This window comes from Notamacropus eugenii, chromosome 1, assembly GCF_028372415.1.
Source record: "Notamacropus eugenii isolate mMacEug1 chromosome 1, mMacEug1.pri_v2, whole genome shotgun sequence".
NCBI classification, from domain to species: domain Eukaryota; kingdom Metazoa; phylum Chordata; class Mammalia; order Diprotodontia; family Macropodidae; genus Notamacropus; species Notamacropus eugenii.
In genome coordinates, this window is record NC_092872.1 from 256,791,525 (window position 1) to 256,816,848 (window position 25,324).

The window sequence follows — 25,324 nt, forward strand, 5'->3', positions numbered from 1 at the left end:
TCTACCTAGATGTGGTTTTGTCCAGCACATATCTATAATAATAACAACAACGTGTGTATGTGTGTGTGCGTGTGTGTGTGTATAAAGACAGATCACTTTAAGACTTGCAAAGCATTTTATAAATATTATCTTATTTTATCTTCACAATAACCTTTGTTGGTATGTGCTCTTATTATCCTCATTTAACAGTTGAGGAAACTGAGGTAAGAGAGGTTAGGTAATTTGCCTAGATTCACATGGCTAATGTCTGAGATGGGATTTCAAGTCAAGAGTTTCTTATTCCAGGTCTAGCCTTTTGTCCAGTGCATCACCTAACTCACTCCTACTTCCTATCTCTCTATCTTGTCTACAAAGGTAGCATGAGAAGTTATGTCTAGTCCAGGGATTCTCGAAGTGGAGTCCCTGAGGCCCAGAGTCAGGAAGATCTGAGTTCAAATCCACCCCCAGATATTTACTAGCTGTGTGGCCCTGGGCTAGTTACTTAATCTCCATTTGCTTCAATTTCCTCATTTGTAAAATGGGGTTAATAATAGTATCTATGTCCCAGGGTTGTAGTGAGGATAAAATGAGATAATATTTGTAAAACACTTAGCACAGCGCCTGTCACAGAATAGGCACTATATAGAAGTTAGCTATTATTAATATTTTGATAATTGTATTTCAATATAATTGGTTTCCTTGATAATTCTGCATATTATACTTTGTGCACTTAAAAATGTGATTCTGAGGAGCTCATAGACCTTACCAGACTGCCAAAGGGGACCCTGGCCCCAAAACATTAAGAACTCTTGGTCTACAGCCCTCTGAAATTCAAATCCATCATCTCTCAAATGTTTCTCTTCATTTAGGGTGCCTAAGGGAAGAGTCTGATGCGTTCCTAGTGAATCCAAGTTGGCACCCAGTTTGTGGTCACAGCTTCCTCCACCACCATTTCTTAGATCATTCTGTCCCATGGCTACCAAGAGAAATATGAGGGAGGGAAGGAGGAACTGGAGCTAATGGGGCTCTGTTTTCAACTAGCCAGTACGAGATGGGGCAAGACCCTAATGGCATCCAGTGGGGTTAACATAGAAGAAGAATTTCCATCCTGAAAGTTAACATTTTAGAAAAGTTGTAGCTGAGTAACTGGAAAGGAAACGTTAGACACACTACAACTTAATGCAACTTCTTGGGGGCTGGGAGGGACTTGGATTTGTGGTTTCATCAGTGTAAGGAAGTTCTGGTGTGGAAACTGCCTTCGTTGTTCTGGGCTGGCAGCTTGCCGGCAGTATCCAGTTTTAGAGAATTGCTTACGGAACTGAGAGTTAAATGACACTCTCTCTTGTTTGTTACCCACAGCTAGTATGTGTCCAAGCAGGACTTGGACCCAGGTCTTTCTCATTCTAGCACTTGCTCTTTATGCAGCTTTTAGATTTCAGTGGAGACCTGTCACTTCGTCGGTTAAGGGAACCTCCTGACAAACAATGCAAATTAGCACCTCCTCTGCGATTTCTCTGCCTGGAGCAGGTCTCTCCCTGTAAGAATGTGGGTTCCTGGAGAGCAGGGACCATTTTACTTATCTGTTTGTATCTCCAGAGCTTATGCAGAGCTTTGCACATAATAAGCATTTAAGAAATGCTCCATTTATTCACAGAAAGCATCCCAAGTGGAACTTGAACCCAGGTAATCCCAACTTTAACATCATTGCTCTCTAAACACTATTCCACACTGCGCATGTAACTTGAGTCAGCTATAAATGGTATCTGTCATGTTGTTATGTCTCACCATGGCATCTGCTTTTACTGAGACCAGCAACCTGGGCTTAGAGTCAGAAGACCTTGGGTACTTCCTCTAGGTTTGGAAGTCAGTTCCAAGTTTTGGAGAGATTTACCCAATATTTAGCAGCAAATGCTTCCTGAAAAAATAACTTTGTGATCTGCACCACCTCTGCACCACTAAAAAGGGAAAGCAAAACCCAACGCATGGTTACACATAATTCAAAGGGGGTTATTGAAGGATACAAGTTACAGCTGAATAGATTACTAATAAAAAGTGAGCCAAAGCACCCTGAGGCATTTCCAAATGAAAGGAGTCCTGTGCCTGTTGTCTGGAGGAGAAACTCAGAATGAGTTCTTTCCAATAATTAACCGAAAGTCAGTGCTATTGGGAGGTGGTATTCTCCTCTGCTGGGGCACTAACAAATGTCCTGAGAATGACCTTGACCAAAGCTACTTCCATTTTTAAGAATGACAGAAAAAGGAAAGGCTTTTTCAAAAAAAAATTGCATTGAACTTTTGGCTTGTAGATTTTTGAGGAGATTGGTGGTTATGTGTCAAATGCAAGCAGAGCTCCACCTCACACATATCAGATTGGCAAAGTTAACAAAAAGGGGAAATGGCAAATGCAGCAGGACTTTGGTAAAACAGCCACATGAATGCATTGTTGATGGAGCTGTGAATTGGTCCAGTCATTCTGGAATGCTGAAATGTGGAACAATGCCCCCAAAGTCACTAAATTGCGAGTCCATGCCTAGCTCCATGTGGTAAAGAGATCAAAGAACAAGGGAAAGGACTCAGGTACAAAGATATTTATAGCAGTTTCTGTGGTGGCAAAGAACTAGAAACTCAGGGGGTGCCTATCAGCTGAGGAATTGATGGAAATGTCATTGCATGTGAATGTAATTAAATATTATTATGCTATAAGAAGAGAGGAAAGGGATGGTTTCAGAGAAAACAAGCAGAGTGAAGTGAGAAGAAGGAGAATATATATACAATTATAATATTGTGAAGATAAATAACTGGAAAAGTCTTAGGAGTTCTGGTCAATGCAATGATCACCCATGATTCCAGAGGACTGATGGAGAGGAGATGGACTCAGGACGTAGAATGAGGCATAAATTTTTTGGACATGGCCAATGTGAGAATTTATTTTGCTTGATTATGCATAGTTGTTACGAGAGTTTTGTTTCTCTTTTTTCAGTGGGAAAGGGGCAGTGAAAGGGAGAGAAAATAGACTCTTGTTCATTGAAAGTAACAAAAATTTTTTTTTTTAAAACCATGCAACCAAAGAAACAATATGATGTAGTGGACAGAGAATTGGCCTTGAATTCAGGAAGACTTGAATCTAAGTCCTGCTTTTGATACCTCCTGACTGCATGACTTTGGGCAGATCATTGAACCTCTCAATGCTTCAAGCACCTCTCTAAGATTCTAAGTGTCAGAGAAGGTGTGCTCTTGTATTGGTGGAGAGAGTTTCCCCATCTAGGAGGTCTCTGTACTAATGACAGCACAGATCCAGCCCCTGTAATCAAAAGGGATTATAGTCAGTTTTTGTAACACAAAAGTTTCTCCTGCTTAGGTAAAAAGTCTCTTAAAATTGGCTGTTCAGTTTCAGCACATATAACTGTTGTTTTGTTCACTCATTCTCAGTCATGTCTGACTCTTCGAAACCCCATTTGGGGTTTTCTTGGCAGAGATGCTAGAGTGGTTGACTATTTCCTTCTCCAGCTCATTTACAAATGAAGAAACCGAGGCAAACAGGGTGAGGTGACTTGCCCAGGGTCACGCAGCTAGTAAGTGTCTGAGACCTGATTTAAACTCAGGAATCATATCATCATAACAGCAACAGTTCCAATAATGATCATATTGTCTTGGTCCATCATTTGGCCTCATTTCTGCAAGTAGACATTAGTCATCAACAGCAACTTGAGCTCCAAGATGGGTCACAGCAGACAAAACAAGGTTGAAGAAAGGTCTCCTAAGCTGGACTTGGAGCCAGGAAGATGTGTGACTTTACCTCAATTTCCTCCTCTGTTAAATGAGGCAGTTGGACAAGATCACCTCTAAGGTCCCTTCTAGCTCTAAGATCTAATCATTTCAATCTCTGAGCCTCAGTCATCTCACCTGAAAAATAGGGCTAATTAATAGTAAAAAAAAAAATTTTAAACTTCATTACAAGTAGGCCTATAGAGCCTGACCACTTGGCTCACACTTATGCTGCACAAGTAAGTGTTGGGATTGGATCAATTATTCACTGGAACTGAAGCTGAATGTAATTAATCACTTAATTACACTTATATGGCCTGTGCCCATAACATGTGGATATTGAAAAACAAAATTTGAATTCCCCTGGTCAAGGGTGTGGCTAGGGAGGAGATAAGTACCTGTGGAGGGAGTATCTCCACATTTGTGGATGGATGCCCTTGCTCCTGAGATCCAATCATGGGATTCCAAAGTGACCTTAGAAGGAAGGGAATCAACAAATATCAAAGCTGGAAGATATCTCAGAGACCAGCTCTAATCTGAACAGGTATGTCTGAGACCAAAGCCCTAGTGAGTGGTCCTCCAACCTCTGCTGGAAGACTCCAGATAACAGGGAGCTCATTACTTTGCTAGGCTGTTTGTGGATGGCTCTTTTAGGAAGTTATCCCATGCACTGAATACAAATCTGCTTTTGAAACTTCCGGACATTCTCCCCTTGGTCCTGTCCTCTGAGGTCATGTAGAATAAATCTGATCCTTCTTCCACAGGACAGCCTTTCAAATACTTGAGGACCCCTATCACACCTCCCCCTATCTCTTCTCTGAAGTAAACATCCCCAGGTGTTGTAACGCAGGGTGTCAAAGCTTAGGTCTGTGAACTTGGTTTTTCTTTTAAAAAAATTCTAATAACTGTATGTAGAATAACTGGCTTCCTTTGTAATTCTATGTGTTTCATTTTATGCATTTTAAAGCAATATTTTGGAGAAGGGGCCTATCGACTTCACTAGAATACCAAGGGGTCCATGACACACAAAGAAACCTCTGCCCTGATTCACGTATGGGATGATCTCAACGCCCTTCACCATTTTAATTACTCTCTCCCATTCATTCTCTACCTAGAAAGGCATCCTGCAAGTTACCACAAACCTCCTGATGTGATCTGACAATAGAAGAATATAATGGGGTTCTAATCTTTCTAGATCAGCTTAGCCTGGCACATAGTAGGCACTTAATAAATGTTTAGTGATTGATCAGGATACAATGCCTCTGGATGTATCCTAAGATTGAATGGGCTTGTGTGGCTGCCATGACCTCATATGGAACTTGCAGTCCACTAAGACTCCTGTATCTTTTTCACACATACTGGTTTCTAGCTATGCTACTCACTCCTATCTTGTACTTGTGAAGTAGATTTTTTGAACCCATGTATATCAATCTCTTTTCAATTTTGTATTATTAGATTTTGCCCATAAATTTAGGTGGATGAGCTGCATTTAGGTCCTGATTCTATTGTCCAATATGTTAGCTGTTTCCTCTGTCTCTGTTATTCACAAATTTGATAAGCTTGCCTTTTCCGACTTCATCCAAGTCTCTAGTGTAGTGCCCAGGGACAAATTTCTGGGGCACTCCACTAGAGAAGCCCTTTAAGTTAATGTTGCCTTATTAATAACTACTCCATGCATTCAAGCAAATCATCCAGATGCTCTCTAAGACCCTGTACAGCTCCAAATCTAAGATCCTCTGATCTAGTTCAGTGGTTCCCATGCTATTTTAGTATGAAAGCCTCCTTTGCATGTTAGTAAATTATACCCATACTCACATGAAGGAGCTATGGTCTTGCTTTCTTTTTCCACTGGTCACCCCTGTGACTTGTCAGACCCAAGTCTCCCTCCCTGAGCACCACTCCCCTCGCTATATCATTTCCCCTGATAGAACAGAAGCTTCTTGAGGCCTGGGATGGCTTCCTTTTGTACCTGCATCTTCAGTACTCAGTAAAGTGTTAGGTCTACAATAAGAGCTTAATAAATTATTTTTCATTCTTTCGTTCATTCCTGTTAGGTATTTTTCTGAGCTAAATGAAGATTGAAGGAACCATGCTTAAGGTGCATATGGGTCTGTGGAGCCCTTTCAGTAACCCTGCATCCTTTCTCCTCAGGGAATCTGTGCTTGCAGTTGGCAACCACTCACCCAGTCAAATCCCTTCACTTTGCAAATGAGGAAACTGAGGCCCAGGAAAAGGAGGTTACTTGACTAAAGCTTGGCCTTGAGACCAGCTTCTCTGACTCAGATGATTCTTTCCACTGCGCCTCTTCTTCAGTCAGAGCAGAACTACTGTCTATATTTACTGGCAAAAGTGACTCACTCCCAGAGGAATTAGCTCGAGTGCCCAAGTGTCCCTGGGAAAAGAGGGCTATTCTTGTAATGGGGCAGCAATTTCACCCTTCCTTCCTCTCTCTCTCTCTCTCTCTCTCTCTCTCTCTCTCTCTCTCTCTCAGTACCAACAGTATCCCCCAACTTGTCCCCGGTGCTTTGTGGAAGACAAGAGAAGAAACATGAAGTCTCTGCTCTCAGACAGCTTATTTGCAAGAAAGGCTTCCCTATGTAAAACAGTACAATAAAAATGAAAAGGAGTGTGATTAAATGCTGAGGTCACACAGTCTCATGGAAAAGGCAATAGATTTGGAGTCAAAGGATCTGGATTCAAATCCTGCTCTGCTGCTGATTGTCTCCTGACTCTCCAAAGGACTTTCTTGGTCATACTCCTCCTTCCCTTCCCATTGCCCTCTTCTGTCTCCTTTTCTGTGTTGTGTTTTTCCTAATTCTTTCCATGTGTATTGTCAAGGTTTAGTACACTTTAGTTTAGTTTAGTACTATATGCCAGTGCCTGGAATATAGTAAACTCTTAATAAATGTTTCTTGATTTTTTATCTCATTGGATTCTCCCAACAACCCTACGAAGTAGGTACCACATTACCTCCATTTTGCCAACGAGGAAACAGAGGCAAATAAGGGTTAAGTGATTTGTTCAAGGTCACACAGCTAGTAAGTGTCTGAGGCTGAATTTGAATTCAGGTCTTCCTACCTTCAGGTTCAGTGCTAAGATCCCTTTAGCTCTAAATCTATGATCTCATGATGATAGGATCCTAAGTCTTTTTCCTTCTTCAGGCGTCAGTTTACCCACCTGTAAAATGGGTGGTGGTAGTGGTGGTGGTTGATATTAAGGGGGAGCCATGTCAGTCTACATGTCTTCTAAGTACCATCTTTGCAGTGAGTGGGAGGCCAGTGTGGGCCGGAGAGATCAGATCAGGCTGCCTAGAGGAGGTGGATCTTAAACTGGGCCCTGGGCCACTGGAGGTGGCAGTTGGCGAAGTAGGAAGAGGGAGGTGAGAGGGAAAAGGGAAGGGAAACACTGTGGGGGAGGGGAGGGGAGAGCATCATGAGTTATTCTTGATCTGGAAGTGTTCTTACTTCCTTGGAATGGCCTAGTCATCCGTGACTGTGGCTCACTTGTCTTCATTGCCTCTTCCTGAAGTCTTGGCCATGGGACAACTTCTGACCCTGCTCTCCTGAGATAGAAAGCCCCCCAGGCCCTGCTGGCTAGGAGGCAGGTGGGCAGGAGATTTGGAGGCCTGATCACCTCTCCTCATTCACTCTGGAAATGGCCAATGTAGGTGTGGTTTTCTTCTCTTTTTCCAAGGGTCAGTTGGGGCAGAGGGTAGGCACCCTCTCCAGGCATACCTGGGAGCTGGTGGCTGTAATATTTGGGATGGAGAGAATTCAGGGAAATTTGGAGTCATATTCCCTACTGGACTTGCTCCCAAGCCCAGACCTTAGAGCTGGAAATGAGTTTGTCTGGGTCATACTCCTCATTTTACAAAGTCAGAAACAGGTTCAGGTTCAAGCTTGGGCCTTCTGATTTGCTGATCAGGGTACTTCTCTTGCCATGTAGTCGTGTGGCTCAGTAGCAAGAACACTGGACTTGAGAGTCAGGAGACTTGGGCCCTTAGTTTCTATCATCTTGGACCAGTTCCATCCTCTCCCTGAGATTCAGTTTCTGACTTTGTAAAGATGGAGGAGGGGGTCAGGCTCTTCCAGGTGACGTGGCTGGGACACTGGAGGCTCCTGAAATTTCTTTCCACCCTAGACAGGCCCCTGCCTGCTTTCTCCTGGTAGGAGTGGCGGAGGAGTTGAAGGAGTTCCAATGTGGGTGTTTTCTTTTTCTCCCACTTGGGCTTTGAGGCCAGCTTGATGCTGAGGTGTTACTTTCCATCCAGCAGGAACCTGCTGGGGTCTTTCAAGCTGATTAAGGGGGCTAGTGATAACACAAGAAATACTGAAGAAATGAGCATCTGGCAAAGACTCAAACCAAAGTGACAGACAACTCAGAACATCCAGCCACACTGGGCCAGACCAGTAGATGGGGGATGGCAGAAGAGGCCAGGAGCTGGTATTGACTTTCTCCTTCTTGGTCCTTGGTTCAGAGCCTAAGTCAGAGAGGCTGAGGCAGGCACTGCTAATCTCCCTCAGCCTCAGTGTCTCTGTCTGCACTTCACTATGTGAAAGGGTCTGTGATCTCCCTGCAGATGACTGTCCCCCCTCTGGTACTGATCAGAGTGACTTGCTGGCTGTGGGACCTTCTGCAAGTCACTCAGTTTCTCAGGGTCTCAGTTTCCTTCTCTGTAAAAACTGGGAATTGGATTCAATGACCTCTAAGCTCCTTTCTAATTATGATCTTGCTAGCCTGTGAAATCCTTCTCCTGTGGTCCTGGTTTGTGTCCAACATGAATCTTCCAGAGAGAAAGAAACACTTGAAGCCCTGGAAGCCATAAGGGCATTGATAGGCTAGCACAGGATAGGGAACTAGGCTCACTCTGAGAATGTGCATGCGTGTGTGCACATGTGTGCATGTGTGTTTGTGTGTGTGTGTGTTTCTTCCATCCAGAAGAATACAACCAGGGTGGTCAATGGTCTTGATTCCACTTTAGAGGGGTATCAGTGTGAGGAGCTGGGGATGGTGAGCTCGGGGGGCATCATGGCTGTCAATTGGACTTGCTCTGGTTCCAGAAAGGAGAACAGAAAGGAGGCAGAAGTCATAAAGGAGCAGATGGAGGCTTGAGAGAAGGGCCACTTTTCTTTCTTTCCCAGCAATTAGAACTCTTTAGAAGTGGGATAGCAGCCCCCAGAGAGGAAGTGTCTGCTCCTTGCTGGAGCTGCTGAAGGACCACTTGCCAGGGGGTGTAGTGAGGCATCTTTTGGGGGCACAAGGGGGTCTAATTGGGGCTTCGGCTGTGGGGGTGCAAGGGGTCTAGTTAGGGGCTCAGGGGGGTCTAGGTGGCTACTCAACAGGCTTTCTGTGATCTCTCCTTCCCAGCCTCCTCCCTTGTAGATATGGATGATGTTATTTCTTCAAACAGACGCTAGATTCAGAGTCAGAGGACCTGGACTTGAACATTGGTGCTGCCTCCAATACCTGTTTGTTTGTTTTTTTACTCGTTTGATTTTAAGAAAACCACTTAACCTGATCAGGCTTCAGTTTCCCCGTGTACTAGTAACAGTGGCATTAGCAGCCACAGTGCTGCTGCTGCTGCTGCTAATAACGATGATAGAGCGTTTGCAAAGAGCTTTACAAATAGCTCATTTTGTCCGCACAACAACCCTGGAAGATAGATCCTACTATTATCCCTACTTTATAGATGAGGAAACTGAGGCAAACAGGGGTTAAGTGACTTGCCAAGGTCACATGGCCAGTAAGTCTCTGAGGCTGGATTTGAACTCAGGTCTTCCTGAGTCCAGGCCCAGTACTTTATCCATTCCTACCTTTCCAGACTTCTTGGACTTTACTCCCTTGCTTTCTCCTCACCGTTCCCCAAACAAGACAACCCATCTCCCTACTGTGTGCCTACTATGTGCCAGGCACTATATTGTCTTCCCTAGTAGTAAACATTTAATAAATGCTTGTTGACTGAGTGACTCAAGGTCTAAGGTCTTTTGCAGTTCTAAATCTGTGATCAATCCTGTTATTGTTGGCCTGGGGTGGGGGGAGGGCGCGGGGCAGGGTGGAGTGTGGTAAGACAAGACCAGGTTGGGGGAACTTTGCCTGAGGGAGGTAAGTAGGGCTGAGGGGATGTTCCTTTCCTGCTCTGGGTTCAGAGAAAACCCAGCCCATGTCCTCAAAATATCCCCAGCACGTGTCTTTGGCAGGCTATTCACTCTCTGGCAGAGTTCAGAAGGTTTTGTCTCCTGGCCCTGCCCAGGCCCACCCTCCCCTGTTCCTAACGTAATCTGTGTCCAGAGGGGTTCAAGTCCTCCATGTAAGCTTGGTGCTGCCTTACAGACCAGGAAAGTGGCTTTTGTTCTGAACTGGTCAGTTATGCTCCTAGACCCATGACATTTGGGGAGGGGGCAGCAAATAGCATCCATCTCAGAGCCTAGAGCCCTGTCCCTGTAGAGGGCAGCAAATGCCAGAGACCTCTAGCAATGCCTCCTTTGACTCCCATTTAGACAGTCCATGGGGACATGGCTGTCCTCCGTGGGCATACCCATCTACCCACCTCCACACTGGGGCCAGTGGCAGCATCCTCCCAGCCCCCCACTCCCCACCCCAGACCCATGGCAGGATATTCCTGAATCAGGAGCTGGGTTTTTTTGTCCTTTTCAGTGTAAGGAGTTCACGGCCCATACAGGCTATGAGACCCTTCTGCAGAGGCTGCTGGACGGGAGGAGGATGTGTAAGGATGTGGAGGACCTGCTGAAGCAAAGGTGAGAGGGTCTGAGCTGGGGAGGAAGTGGGTCAAAGTCAAGGCCCAGGTTCACGGGCATCGGGAGCTTCTGGTCTGGCCTTATCCACAGAAACAGTGGGAGAACAATCCCTGCCAGCCAGAGGCAGGCGCCTCTTCTGGGGGGGGGCACCTCCCTGCCTGCCCTCTGCCCACCTGAGCCCGGCAGGGCATCTCAACTGCTGGAGGTGGGAAAGGCCGCCAGGGCAGCCTGAGCTCATTTGCATCTCCATCTGTTTATCTTTGAAAATGTAAATTAAGAGGATGGGGGAGAGCTGGTTCCGAGAACCTGGGGAGTTTGGGAGGGTGAGGATGTCAGTCTGGACACGTGCTTGTGAGTACAAGAGAGAGGAGAATGTGTGTGTGTGTGAGTGTATGCAAGCCTTACACAGCCCGAGGGTGAATGAATCCCTGGGGATAAGGCCACGTGTCTACAAGAATCTTCGTGTGTTTGTGTGTGTGAAATAGTCCACGTGTGGCAGTGCTGGTGTGTGTGACTGAGGGGGAAAGCCCTGGGGTCAGACCTCAGTTCTTTGTAAATCTATTTATGAGAGTCCTTGCACCTGGGAGTCCCTGACCTTGGGTGAATCCCTCCCATTCCTTGGCTCTGAGTTTCCTCAAAAGAAAATTGGGGACAATGTCACTCGTAGAATGCACCTTGCAAGGGCACTTTGGGATGGTGATAACAAAGCAACTAACCTTGAAACAGTGCTTTACGGTTTGCAGGGTGCTTTTCATTCTTTGTCTCATGTGATCTGCTCCTTACGAGGACTCTCTGAGGGGGGTGCCATCAGCCCCACTTTCCAGATGTAGAAACCGAGGCTGAAGGCTATTAAGGGTAACCCAGCAAAAGTCTGAGGCAGGATCTGAACTCAGGCCTTCCTGCCACCAAGCCTGGACTGTCCATGATGCCACCTGACGTTCCAGCACTAGAGAGATGGGAGCTACAATTCCTTATGAGAATGAGGCTGGTCAGAGGGCCTCAATTCAAATCTTGGTTTTCTTGTTTCAACTGTGTGACCCAAGACAAGTCACTTTGTCTCTCCTGGCCTCTGTTTCCTTCTCTGTAGAAAGAGGGGGTCAGACTAAGTAATTCCTGAGAGACTTTCAGGCCTAAAGCTGTGGTGTTTGGGTGGGGGACTCAGAGGTCTGTGCATATGTGAGTGTGTGTGTGTGTGTGTGTGTGTGTGTGTGTGTGTGTGTGACAGAGAGAGAGAGGAAGGGAGGGAGAGAGAGAGTGTGTGTGTGTGAGAGACAGAGAGAGAGAGAGACAGAGAGAGGAGAGGAGAGGAGAGGAGAAGGAGGAGGAAGAAGAGGAGAAAGAGGGGGAGAGAGAGAAGGGGTGGGAGGGGTAGGGGGAGAGAGAGCCTACTCTGGGTTTGTGCATGTGAGCCCATCTGTATTTTTATTCAGCTATTTTTAACCTCTGTGTGGAGCTCCCACTGCAAGGGGAAGAGATGTTCAGAGCTATGTCAGTGGCTTCCCCTTCTTGTTTTCTGAGTTGCAAAGATAGCTCTATCCTGGCTGGGTTCTCTCTCTCTCCCTCTGCACTACAGCACTCCCCAACCTCCCATCTATCTGTCTGTCTATCTCTGTATTTTTGTCTCTATCAGCCTTGGTGTCTCTGTCTCTCTCTGTCTCTGTGTCTGTGTCTCTATCTCTGTCTCTTCTTCTCTCTCTATCTCTGTCTCTGTTGGTCTCTGTGTTTCTGTCTCTGTGTCTCTTTCTCTCTCTCTGTGTCTGTGTCTGTCTCTGTCTCTGTCTCTCATCTGGATCCAAGATGGTACAGGATGTTCTGTGACTCCATGGATCTTCCTGGTAGTGGAAGTAGAGCACAGAGCTTTCTGGCTCCCATTTTTGCCCTCAGTCCCAGGGCTGTTGCTGTATGGGAGACAAAGGGCCCCCTCACCCCGACAGGCCTGCAGACTCATACCAAGAGACCCTTTACTGCTCCCCCCCCATCTGGTTCCTCCATGTTTATCTCATCTTGGCAGGCTGACTGCAGTTCTCATTAGCAAAGACAATAAGGGCTGGTTTGCTAGTTGTCTAAATGGCCTCCCCATCCACCTGAGACTCCAGGGTTCCTGAGCTCTGTGCCTGACTTTGGCCCTAACTCAGGCAGCTCCATCCCTTTGGGCTGCTTCTTTCAGTTCCCTAACACAACCTGACTTGGGGAAGTGGAGGACAGCACCTGAGAAAGGGGATTTTAAGGAGGTGCTGGCTTCTTCTGAGGGCAGGGATGGTCGTCTGCCTCTTTTGGCATCCTCAGAGCTTAGCACAGAGCCTGGAACACAGTGGGTCCTTAGTATTTATGGTAGTGGTCGACACTGTACTGTACCCCTGGGTCTGGGGCTGGGTGCTGAAGGTGGAGAGACCCCAAGGATCTTACAGAATTTAGGAGAGGACAGAGCAGGGAGGAAAAGCCCAGGACATCAGGGCCTGTTGTCAGCTGTTCAGGGGAATGAAAAGGACTCTGGATTAGGAGCCAGTGACCCAGTTCTAAGAAGCTGGGCCTAGATCAGGGGTTGTTAACCTGGTGTCCATGGGCCCCCACAGAGTCTGCAAGTAGATCTCAGGGGGTCAGTGACTGGTTAGGAAAAAAATACATGTCTATTTTCATTAACCTTTAGCAGAAACTTAGCATTTCCTTCAAATAGAGGTTTAAAAAACTCCCACATTATTCTGAAAAAGCAGCCATAGGCTTCACCAGACTAGCCAAGAGTTTATGACACCCAAAAAGTTAAGAACCCCTGATCCAAATGACCTCTAAGGTCCCTTCCCATCTCCTGTCTTCTTGGGTTCCAAGATGGGGATGCAAACTTTGCAAAGGAGAGCTTCTTGTCCAACCCTATTCCATAGAATCATGACATTCTGATGTTGGAAGGAATTGTAAAGACTGTTAATCTACAGGGGAGCACTCAAAGTTCAGAAATAAATGACTTAGCCAGGGTCACACAGCCTATTAGTGGCAGAAACAGGATGTAGGTCTCCTAACTCAAGTGAATTCAGATGACAAAGCACAGACTCCAAAGACTCTGGTATTTTTTACCTCTAAGGAGTTAACCTGTGTAAAGTGCTTTGCAAACCTTATGTTGTTACTGTTTGCCCTTCGATCTCAAGGAAGACCGTGACATCAGGAAGGTGATGCCATGACTTGCAGGTGGATTGGATTTAAGTGAGGCAGGGCTATCTGTGCAAGGACACCAGCCTTACTTTCTCCTCCGGAGCCACCTGGGTCCAGCAGCAAGATATAGATCAGGAGAGGGCCCCTTGCAAACCTTAAAGCACCATATAAATGCTAATTATTGTAATTATGATAATTGCCATAACTATTATTATAATTATCCTATCCTCAGCACCTTTTCCCCCAGCTGCCCTCCATGCCTAGAAAGCTCTCCCTATTCACTTCGTCTCCTGGCATCCCAGGCCTCAATCAAGACTTCGTTGGGTCCCACATTCTGCCTTTCCCTGTCCCTCCCTCTGAAATTACCTCACTTGTATAGACATCATGTGCTTCACATATGTCTTTTATGTGTTTTCTTTGCATGTTTTCTCTCCCATTAAAATGGGGCATCCTTGCAGGCAGTGACCCAATTTTCTTTGTCTTCCAGTGCTCAGTATAGTAAGCCTGGCCCATAGTAAGCACTAATTAAATGTTTGCTGACTGACAAACTTTGTTAACTTCCTCATCTTTCTAGCAGCCTGTATAGCATATACGTATTCATTGTGAGGTGTCCAGGGCTTCCTGTGATCCTCCCTCTCAGGGATCCCATTAGGAGGTAATTCTTCTGTCCTCAAGAGACAGAAGCGCTGATGGTGGCATTTGAGACATCAAATTAGGGAGAAGGCCTCCTCAGTGTCTGAGGGTCCACCTGTATAGCTCCTCTAGGTAAGGCCAGCCCCAAAGGCAGAAGCCCTGAAAGAAAGATGGGGAACAGGAATTCTCTGGATCCTCATTCTGCCTTCTTCACATGCCCTGGAGATGAAGTACTTACCTGGTCAAGCTCTCAGGAGGGATGCAGCTGGTGTCTTTAAAGGGACCCACTCAGGAAACTCTTTGTACTGTTTCCAGGGCCCAAGCAGAAGAGAGATACGGTAAAGAGCTGGTCCAGATCGCCCGGAAAGCAGGAGGACAAAGTGAGATCAAGTAAGCTGTGCTCCTCCTATTTCTGGCTGTGTGTGAGTGTGTGTGTGTTTGTGTATGTGTGTGTGTGTTTGATGTCATGCTTTTAAAATATGTTTTTAATGAAAGTTTCCTTTGAAATGAGTTCGGGGAAGTAGGAAGAACATGGACATGGACTCATAAGACACGGGTCTGAACCTAACTCCATCACTTAGTAGCAGTATGACCTTGAACAAGTTAATTCAAGCCTCAGTTTTTTCTTCTGTTAAATGGAAATAATAATTCTTGAACTCCTTAATACTTTGTAAACACATAAGGTGCTGAATATTAGGGATGAATATGAGGTTATTGAAGGCACATTGGGGGTAGGGTGGGGCAGGGAGTGGGACACTGGGCAGGTGGAGGACATGGGAAAGTTGAGAGTCCTTCGTGATGATGGAGATGTGATCCATTTTGGGCATGGGGCTTTATAGACTGAGTGTTAAAGGGAGGAGAAAATCATGTAAGAATAACGACTTTTTCTAACCCTGATTTTGGGCCTCTTAGACCTTGAAGTTCCAACCCCCTGACCAAACTGTACCAAACACATTTCTGAAGAAGAGTATTAGGGCTTTGAGGAAAATGGGAAAGGTATATTCGGTTACAGGCATGGTGAACTTGCTGGTGTATCCCAAAGGTAACAGTCCTGAGTCAGGACAGAAGCTTTGGGGTATTTTTGGATCCATGGGGAGGGGATACATAGGGCTATCCCCTCCATCTTAGCAGGACCCTTTTGAGGTCAATGGCAGTCACTCCAGAAAAAAATTGAAACTCAGAATCTTGAAGAAAATGAATGTTAAAAACTTGTCTTTGCATGTGGTTGGAAAAAATAAAATGCTATTTACCAATGACAGCCACTCTGCAGCAGGCCACGTGGGCCACTCTCTTAGGGAGCAGAGGCATGTTGACTTGCCTGTGGGGGATTTGAACCCGAGGTCTTGGCTTCTGCCACTGCTGCCTCCAGCCCAGGGTGTTCCTAAATGAGATGAAAAATAAACTGCTTAAGGATCATGTTGTACTCCCATGGGCAGTTCAGGGCTCATAGAAGAAATACAATTTGTGGTTGACTTACATTGGGACTAGATGAAATCTAAAGGCTTTTCCAGCTTGTACATGTACATAGCGCTTTAAGGTTTTCAAAGAGCTTTATAAATATTTCATTGGATTCCCACAACAATCTTTGGAGGTCAGTGCTATTATTATCCTCATTTTACACCTGGGGAAACTGAGGCAAGTAGAAATTAAGAGACTTGCTCAGCTAGTCAACGTCTGAGGCTGGATTTGAACTCAGATCTCCCTCTAGACCTAGTGTGCCACCTTGTTGCCTCTATAAAGGGAAAAATACTGAATTTGGAGCCAGAAGACCCAGGGTTCAAGGTCTAGCTTTGCCCTTTACTATGTGTGACCTTAGGCAAGTCATTTCACTTGGCTCCAGTTTCCCCATCTATAAAACAAGGTGGGGAGGGGGCAGGATCAGCTGCTTTCTCTATCCTTTCAGTCTATGGACTGTCCCCATACTCCATTAAAACATCAGCAGCCTCAAGTTTGTAATTTAGTGACAGGGAACCTTGCTAAGGAGACACTGTGCCTAGCACAGGGAAGGGGTAATAATCTTCCATCCACAAGCAACAGGGCCAGACCGCTGCCACCATTGTCAGAACCATGATGAGCCATCCTGTCAGTATGGCCCTGAGTGATCAGAAATTGCAACAGACTAATGAGGAAGCATGGAAGGGAAAGTCTCAGTTCCCTGGAGCCCTCGCCACAACAGCAACAAAACATCCCAAGGACCCCCAAGGGTCCCCCACCCTCTCTTCCTGTTCTGCCCACTCCTTAATTGCGTCCTGCTGCCCGGGCCAATTTATCACTCCCTTGCTCAGATTTTTAGCTGGTTTTTTAATAGAGAGCCTGACCTCCCTCGTGGACGATTTCATGGGCACTCATGCCATGAGCAAGGGCCCATAAATCTACTGGGCGCCAGGGCCTCCCCTCTCTGTGACATGTCCCGGATTAAAGGGCCTTTAGGAAACCCATGAATTTGCTGGAAGTTAAACATTAACAGCCTTCTTTGGGGAGGGTTACTGAGGGCAAAGGGGGTGAAGGAGGAGCTCAGAATCAGGTGGAGGGGGACATTGTGGAGTCCGCAAGCTTGGGTGGCATCTTAACCTTAGGGACTGTGTTCCCTTTCCTGTTCTTTGACCTCTCCTATTAAACCCCACCACCCTCTGCTACCACCTAAGGCTCCTGTGTAGGACATTGGGTTCAAATTCTGTCTCTAAAACTTGGGCAGTCACCTAACTTCTAGGTACCTGAATTTGTCCATCTATAAAATGAGGGGATGGGACCCAATAGCCTCTAAGTCCTATCTAATGTAGGCTTGAATGTCCTCTCTCCTATTGTGCCTCAGGAGAGGCATCTTGGTGTATTGCGGGGGAGAAACCCAAGGTGGGAATTATCAGACCAGAATTCCAGCCTTGGCTTTACTGCTATGATTTTAGGCAAGATTCTCTGAGTCCCAGTTTCTTCTTCTGTCATATGGGGATAATAATTCTTATACTAACTATCTGAAAAGGCTACCGGGACTCATTGCAATGAAGCACATCAATGGACTATGTAAATGCAAGCTAACAGTCTGACAAACTGATGAATCTGGCTCTCCTCCATGGTAAGTTCTCTCCATTAATGCAGAGAGCAACCCCTCCATATCTGCCCATCCTGGATGACTCTCTTCTGTGTTCTTCCTCAAGCTGGCTACATGCCATCTATCTTCAGAATGGAGTCTTTCCTTGATTTCTCAATACCACAAGGATGCTAGTGAAGCTGTACATTTGCCAGTTCTCAGTCTCCCCAACTGTAGGTCCAACCCATGTTCTTCTCCAATCATATACATTGGTGATGACATCTTGTAGTCCAGTTCTTCATTTTGGTAACTTCTCTGTTATGGATGGTAGCCTGCTCACATCCATCTACCTTCCTCCTCTCCAGTGACTTCCATGGGATACTCATTTTTAATTTTTCATAGACTGGAGTGTCCCGTGGCTCACAGTCATCCAACCATGGTAGAATGTTAAAGAGAACGCTTTGGTTTCAGAGAGGTCCAACTAATGTGCTATCCCTCCCCCCTCCACCTCCTGCAGATAACATGATTCTAACATCATACAACAAACCTTCCTTGAGTATCCACCATGTTCTCGGTGCCCAGGATACAAAGAAACCTACAAAAAATCCCATCAACTTTAAGGAGCATCATTCTCTTGGGGAAATATAATGTGTGCACAGAAGAAACAAAGGCAAGGCCCTTTGAGGAGGGAAAGATTACTACCAACCAGGGAAGTCATTTTTTCTTCTGTTTCTCTAATTTTGCTTTTAAAATCCTTCTTCAGCTCTTCCAAGAGTGTTCTTTGTGCTTGTGACCAGTTCATATTCCCTTCTGAAGCTTCAGATGGGAGTATAGTCTCAATGCTAACCTCTTTGGTATTCATGTTTTTGGTCCTTGTCCCCACAGAAATATTCTATGGTATTTTCTTTTCTGCTTTACTCCTTACTCGTGATGATGATGATCACCCTTTTAAAATAGATCTCTGCTTCTGGAGAACAAGGGGCTCTGTCCCACAGTTCTTGTGCTTTGAACTTGAGGCTTTGTGTGTCATGGCCTCTGGTTCTTTCAGCTAGAAGCTAAAATGCTGCAGCTTACCTGGTGCTGAGCTGACTGGTGTGAGAAAGCAGAGGCCAGGTGAAGTCCTTCTGGGTTTCCCCAGAGTTGTCCTGGAGCTAGCTGTGCTCAGTGTGGGGGAGGGGTGGTCTGGCTACAGCAGGTCTCCTCTGCTGAGCTAGATCATAGGCAAGCTCAGAGGTTGGTAATCCTATCTGTGCTAGTGTCTTTCCAATTACCAGGGGTGCTGAGGCAAGACTGGGGTCCTGGTGTTGGCCGTTGTGGGCTCCACCCCCTGGGGCTCCAGATCTCCTCCTGGTTTGCTGAGGTGGTGCTGTTGGGACAGCTCTGGTCCTGCACTAGTCCCCTTCAGCCACATCAAGAGGGACCCTCCCTAGCAATTTTCCTAGCCTCATGTGCTAAGAGATTGTTTGCCCCTTCTACTGATCCCTAGGATTTTTCTGGGGAAACATTTTATTGATTTTTTCAAGGTCAACAGGAGGAGTGGGAGAGCATTTCTTGATCACTTTGCCATCTTAGTTCCCGGAAGTTCAAGTAGATGACTTATAGATATTTAATTTGCTGACTGATAGTCTTAGGACAGGCTGCTGCTGCTGCAGATACCTGGGGCTCTGGGGCTCTCACTTGCTCGGTTCCACTGGACTCCTGTCCTGGGCTGATATGTCCAAGATTCCACCCCAACTAAGGAAGTCAAGGAAAACTTGAGAAGGGGAACCTTGAAGGAAGAAGGAGATAATGAGATAATGAGAGCCAGAGATGAGGAATGGGGACATTCCAGGTCTGGATACATGCATTTACATGGTGGTGGGAGAGAGAAGAAATGCTAGATCTGGGGAACAGAAGCTTGTTCTCCAAAGGGTGTCCTGTGAAATGAAGCTAAAAAAGTTCAGAGGAGTCAGATTTTGGAAAGGCTTTAACATCCAACTAGATTGAAGAGTTTGTCCCATAGCCAATAGGAAGCCACTACAAACTTCTGAGTTGGGGAGTGCTGTAACCAAAGATAGGCCTTAAGAAGATCATTCTTGTAGCTGTGAGGGAAGAAGAGCTTGGAACCAGGATGATGTGCAGTGCCATTGATTCACTCAGGCCATTGGTCAAACCTCTTGTCTTCTCTAGGGTTTGATTTCCTCTTTTCTACCATAAAGGAGCTGGATGAGATGGTCACCAAGATCCGTCCTAATGCTTGATGGTCAGTGATCCAGGGCCCTCTCCCTCTGAGGTTTTACACTCTGGGGCTCCTCCCAACTGTGACATTCTAGACCTCTTCTAGCTCTGACGTTCAGTGCTCTAAGATCCCTTCTGGTTCTGACATTCCACAACTCTATGACTCATTGCTGTCATGGGATGGAGACAGAGGTTAAGGATTTTAAAAGACAAATTAGAGAGGTAGAAGAAATAAGAACCATTTTGTCTGTCGTGTACCAGAAACTAGGAAAAGGGACAGCCTTTGGTCTTGGACATGCAGTATATCCCCTGGGAAGGACTCTGTCTACTGGCTACCACAATTCAATTCAATTTGTTTGAATTGTTTGATGAAGGAGAAAGGACATTAGATTTCTGGAAGTGACTGTGATAGAAAAATGGAAGGCATAGATTTTAATTTTAATTAGGGACAGCAAGACTCTCTCTCACTTAAACCAAGAGACCTACTATATGTAAGATAATGTAGACCATTCAGAGTAAGGTAAGACACAAAGATCACCAATCTCTGGAAGCTCTCAGTAACTAGATGGTAACTAGAATGTGGATGGTGATTTCCTCACAGCAATCAAGAAAACAGGCAACAAGCTTTATGATTAAACACCTCCTATGTACTAGGTTGTCTGGACACAATGACAAAAATGAAATAGTCCCTGCTCTCAAAGAAGTAGCTGAAGAGAGTGCTGTACCTGCAATCAAGAAGAACTGCGTTCAAATCCAGCCTCAGACACTAGCTGTGTGACGTTGGACATGCTGCTTTAACCTCTGCCTCACTTTTCCCCACTGTAAATGGGGATAATGAAATCACCTACCTCCCAGGGTTGTTGTGAGTATCAAGCACTTAGCACAGGGCCTGGAACATAGTAGGTACTATATAAATGTTAGCTATGAGATAAAATTGTCCCTGCTCTCCAAGAAGTAGCTAGGTGAGTTAGTGATTTGAGGGCTGGGTCTGGAGTTAGGAAGAGATCTGAGTTCAAATTTGGCCTCAGAGGCTCACCAGTTGGATGACCTTGGGCAAGTCACTTAACTACTGTCTGCCTCAGTTTCTCTCCTATAAAATAGGGGTAACGATAGCACCCACCTCCCAGGGGGTGTTGGGAGGATCAAATCTGTAAAGTGTTTAGCACATAATAAGTATTTAACTAATGCTTGTTCCCTTCACTGAAAGAGCTTCCCTTGTCTTAAGAGAGACAATGTGCAGGCAACAAAAGAATATGAGGCGTGTAGCATCACTTTGGGAGGGCACAGCATCTGGGGAGATCAGGAAAGCCTTCCTGTAATGCAAGGCAGCTAGTGTGGGCAGAGCAGAGGGGAGGGAGCTCTGAGCCCCAAGACAGTAGACTGCACAATCTCTTGCTGCCTTTTTTCTTTTTTTTTTAATTATTAAATTATTTTATTTGTTTTCAGTGTTCTACAATCACTTCCATATATCTGAGATTTTTTCCCCTCCCTCCGCCTCTTTTCCCCCTCCTCCTTCTCCTCTCTGCTCTTCTCTGTCTCTGTCTCTCTTTATGGCCTTGGGCAAGTCTGTTAAGCACTCTGGGCCTCAGTTTCCTCATCTGTATAATGAGCAAGTTGGACCACCTATAAAGTCCTATTCAGTTCTAAATCTATCCTCCTTGATTGTTTTGTCTTCACAATCATCCTACCTATTAGCTAGGTAGTGCAGGGTATTATTATCTCTATTGTACAAAAGATGAAGAAAAGGTAACTCAAAGGTTTTGTGACTTGACCAGGATCACACAGCTAGTCAGTGTCAGAGGCAGGATTCTCTTCCTATCATATCCTGCTGAGATTGTGACATTCTCTGATTTTGAGAATCAGTTTTTAAGGACTGGTGTGGAAAGAATGCTGCAACTGGAATTCTGGAGTCTTGGGTTTAAGGCCATCACTGTGGAATGTGAGAGCTGGAATAGGTCTTTGAGGTCCCTGCCAGGTCTAGCATTCTGTGATTCTGTGAAGAATGCAAGTATTTGGGGAGGAAGAGAGAGGCAGACAGCAGGCTCAGGGAGACTGGGCACAGCCCCCAGATGAAGTTCAGTGAGGGGTCAGGTACACAGGACATGGCCGTTGGTTATTTGGTGATGCTAATTAATAAAAATAATGATAATAACTATCATTTACATAGTTAGCCTTGGGATTTGCCAAGCACTTTTAGAAATATTATCTTGTTTTATCCTCACAAGGATAGGACGTAGGGAGAGGCCTTTGGAGGAAGGGAACAGAGAAGACCTACAAAGTGAACTGGTCTTGGCTTACCCTCTGGACTTTTGAGTTCAGCCAGACATTAAGACTGCTGGGATTGGGAGAAAGGCAAAGGAGGAGACCATCCGAGGCCTTTCTGGAAGCTGGAGTGAGCCTCCTGAAGCTAAGGGGTGGGAAAGGTCCCGAATGTGGCCACCAGGCATGGGATGTGTAGTGGGGCTGGGATCTGTACCTCAACTCTGGAGCCAGGACATCCCCTCTTAGGAGATGGGGCAGGACCAACAGGCAACGGTCTTGGGTTTGAATCCAGCTCTGCCATTCAGCACCCATCTGAACTTGGACTAAGGACTTTGCCTTTGAGGGCCTCACTTGTATCATCTGAAGATCACCTGTAAGGAACAAGACTAGATGATCTCAAAGGTCCTTTTCAGCTCTAAATTTAAAGCCAATGAACCTGGCTCCCACTCCCCATTCTGCCTCTGCTCTCCAGTGAGTCACCTCTCCATGTATGTCTCCTTAGGTAAAATAACGATCCTTCACTAGATAAACTCCACTTGGCTGTTTGACCCTGAGATGTTCCCTCCACTTCACTGCCTCAGTTTTCCTCTTCTGTACAGGAGAGGTGTAGGTGAGAACAGCCTACCACCACCGCAGCTAAAGACCTGAAGGAAGGAGTGTCTTACGCCCTCTCTGGGGGGAGAGCTTCTGCTCACACAAGGGCTCACACTTGTTCTCATTCTGCACTCATTCAATAACTGGAGCCTTATTAGACCCCTTCTGTATACTGGGCGTTATTCTAGGTACTAGAAATACCCACATAAGAAACGGGGCTGTCTCAATCCTCAGAGAGCCTGCATCCAGTGACGGGGAGGGAGGGCCTGGAATCTGAGAGAATGCCCCGGGGAAATCAGGACCAAGGAAAATGTGAGGAGGGAGAGGACAAATTAGGGGAGGCTTCATGGAGGAGGCAGTGTTAGAGCTCTGGATGAAGGCAACGGTTCAGATGCCAAGAGGAGAAGGAAGCATATGGTAGACACTTGAGTGTGTGTGTGTGTGTGTGTGTGTGTGTGTGTGTGTGTGTGTGTGTGTGCACGCACAGTGGCCTGTGCAGCTTGGCTTGGCTGAGAGTGAGCACACTTGAGGTTGGGGAATTCCCCTTCTTCTAAAAGGGGGACCCTCCACTTGGTTGAAAAGGAGCTGATGGGGAACACACCCACTCCCTTTTTCCTGTCTTCTGCTGAGGACAGAACAGTGATGTCCGTTTTAGTGAAAACAAGATAACAAAGAATCAGTGTGGCTCAGCAGATACTTTACCTACTGTGTGCCAGGCACTGATCCAGTGCCAAGGATGCAGTTACAAGTGTGAACAAACCCCCGAGAAGCTGACGTCTTACCAGAAGGAGTCTGGGACTTTTCCTTACTACGTTCCTGACATCATGAAATTTTAGGAGAGTCATACAATGACCTTCCTTGTCTGTAAAATGAGAGAAAATGTGTTACCATCAAATAACATGCACTCAATAACTTGAGTCTCTTCTTGGTACTTTGCCAGCCTTATGTGTAGTAGGAAAGAAACTTAAAGGAAGAGATAGGCATCAGTAAGATTTCATGGATAGGACAGCCCTGGAAGGGTGGCAGTAGAGATCTTCCAGCCAAGTGATGGTTTCTGTGCACCCGCTCATCCTGCCCAACCCCATAAAGAATACCAGCTTCGTGAGGATAGGATCTGTCTATGTAGAGCCTGGTACATAGAAGACATCTCATAAATGCTTGGTGGATAGAATTACTTCAACTGAATTCCCAACACTGATGAAAGGTCCAGATCCTAAACAAAAAACTCATCCCCCAAATTCCTAGCACCTTGTCCAGTGCTACATTCTCACCCTGAATGTATTTGTTGAATTGGATTGGAAAAAGTGGTTTTCTGAGACTCATGGATCAGTATTGCTGCTGGGCATCTCAGCATTCATCTGGTCCACCCCACTTTCAGAGGTGGAAACCGAGTCTCAGGATGGGAAAATGAAGTCACCCAGTGATGAAGCATGGGCCCTCTGCTTCCTCACCCCTCACACCAAACCATCTTCAATGACTGTGAAGGAGGTTCCCTCCTTTGTCCACGTCCAAAGCCCACCCAAGGTCCATTGGGCCAATGGAGGAGCAGGGGAGTCTGCTGAGCTCCATCCAAACCCTCCAGGGGCCCCTTGGTGCCAACCTCATCACATTCTCTGGGGACCCAGCTTCCTCTTGGGGAGCCAAGGTCATTACCAACCAGAAAGAGAAACAAATAGTCAGAGGCCAGAGTTTCCTCCCCTGAGTCACCCTTACACAGCTGAGGGAAAGAAGGCTGTGGTTTTCCGGTCAGAAGATGTATATTTTTTCTTCTATGCTGTCTCCTCCAAGGCTCCTCTGAGCACGGAAACAATGAAAACTCTGTCTGTATAAGAATAACAATTAGCATATATAGATATAGATATAGATATAGATAGATAGATAGATAGATAGATAGATAGATAGATAGATAGTACCGTTGGGCCCCAGGAACTGTGCTAAGCACTTCACAAATATCTCATTTTATCCTCACAACAATCCTGGAGGTGGGTGCTGTTATTAACCCCATTTTATGGATGAGGAAGCTGAAGCAAACAGATTGAGTGACTTGCTCACGGTCACCCAGCTAGTAAGTGTCTGAGGCTAGATTTGAACTCAGGCCCTCCTGACTCCAGGCCCAGGTCTCTGCCCACTATGCCACCTGCTGCCTGAGTTATGGGTAAGGGACCTTGCTAGCCAGGGCCTGAGCCTCTGAACTGGAGAGCAGACAGGGAGGGAACATGTTTGTTTTCTGTGCTCTGACAAATTCTAATTTCCTATTGGAAAGAAGATTGAAATTCCAAAGTCTTAGGAAATATGTCAGGGGGCAGAATATAAATTTGGAACTGGAAAGGACCTTGGATATCACCCCGCCCTAACCCCTCATTTTACATATGAGGAAACTGAGGCACGAACGGGTTAACATACATGCTCAGGGTCACATAGAAAGTTTCTGGGGTAGGATTTGAACCTAGATCTTTCCAAGTCAAAGTCTACCTGGGACTAATTCCCAGGTTCTATGCCTGCTGGTTGTAATCTTAGTGGTGGAATGAGCACTGGGTCTGGAGCTGGGCAGCTTCCTGGACAGAGAATGGGGAGAAGGCCCCTGGAGGGAGAGTGGAAACAAATGAGGAGATTTAGCCTGGAGAAGAGGAGATCTTGGGGTGAGGCAGGGAATGGGTGGCTTTCAGAAGCTCTGTGGCACCAAGGCTAGGATCTTCATGTGGTGAAAGGCTGTCCTCAGGCAGGAGACTTCAGCTTGGTCCCAATGGGTCTAAGTTACAGGGAGGCCATTTAGGCCTCAGTCAGGGAATGATGTGACTCTCCCCCAGTGGAAGCAGCTGCCTTGGGAGTCTCAAAGGGGATGCTTGTTCAGGTATGATTAGGCTAGGTAGCCTCTGAAGGCCTGGGAGCCTTCCCTGCAGCTGCTTCTAACCTCCACTCTGCCATCCCCTGGGAGAAATTAAGCTAGCCACTTT

The 25,324-nt window shown here is 46.1% G+C and overlaps 1 protein-coding gene across 2 annotated transcripts in view; it reads left to right on the plus strand.

Annotated features, from left to right (window-relative positions):
• Positions 1-25,324, plus strand: part of PSTPIP1 (proline-serine-threonine phosphatase interacting protein 1) — a 99,114-nt gene that overhangs the window by 39,687 nt on the left and 34,103 nt on the right. Inside the window, exons 1-3 of one of the 2 annotated variants that reach the window (XM_072628646.1) lie at positions 7,318-7,406; positions 10,398-10,498; positions 14,588-14,662. In XM_072628646.1, coding sequence (XP_072484747.1) covers positions 7,398-7,406; positions 10,398-10,498; positions 14,588-14,662 — 185 coding nt within the window. In that variant the 5' untranslated portion in view covers positions 7,318-7,397. Of the gene's footprint in view, positions 1-7,317; positions 7,407-10,397; positions 10,499-14,587; positions 14,663-25,324 lie in introns of those variants that run through there. The other variant, XM_072628645.1, reaches the window with a different exon arrangement.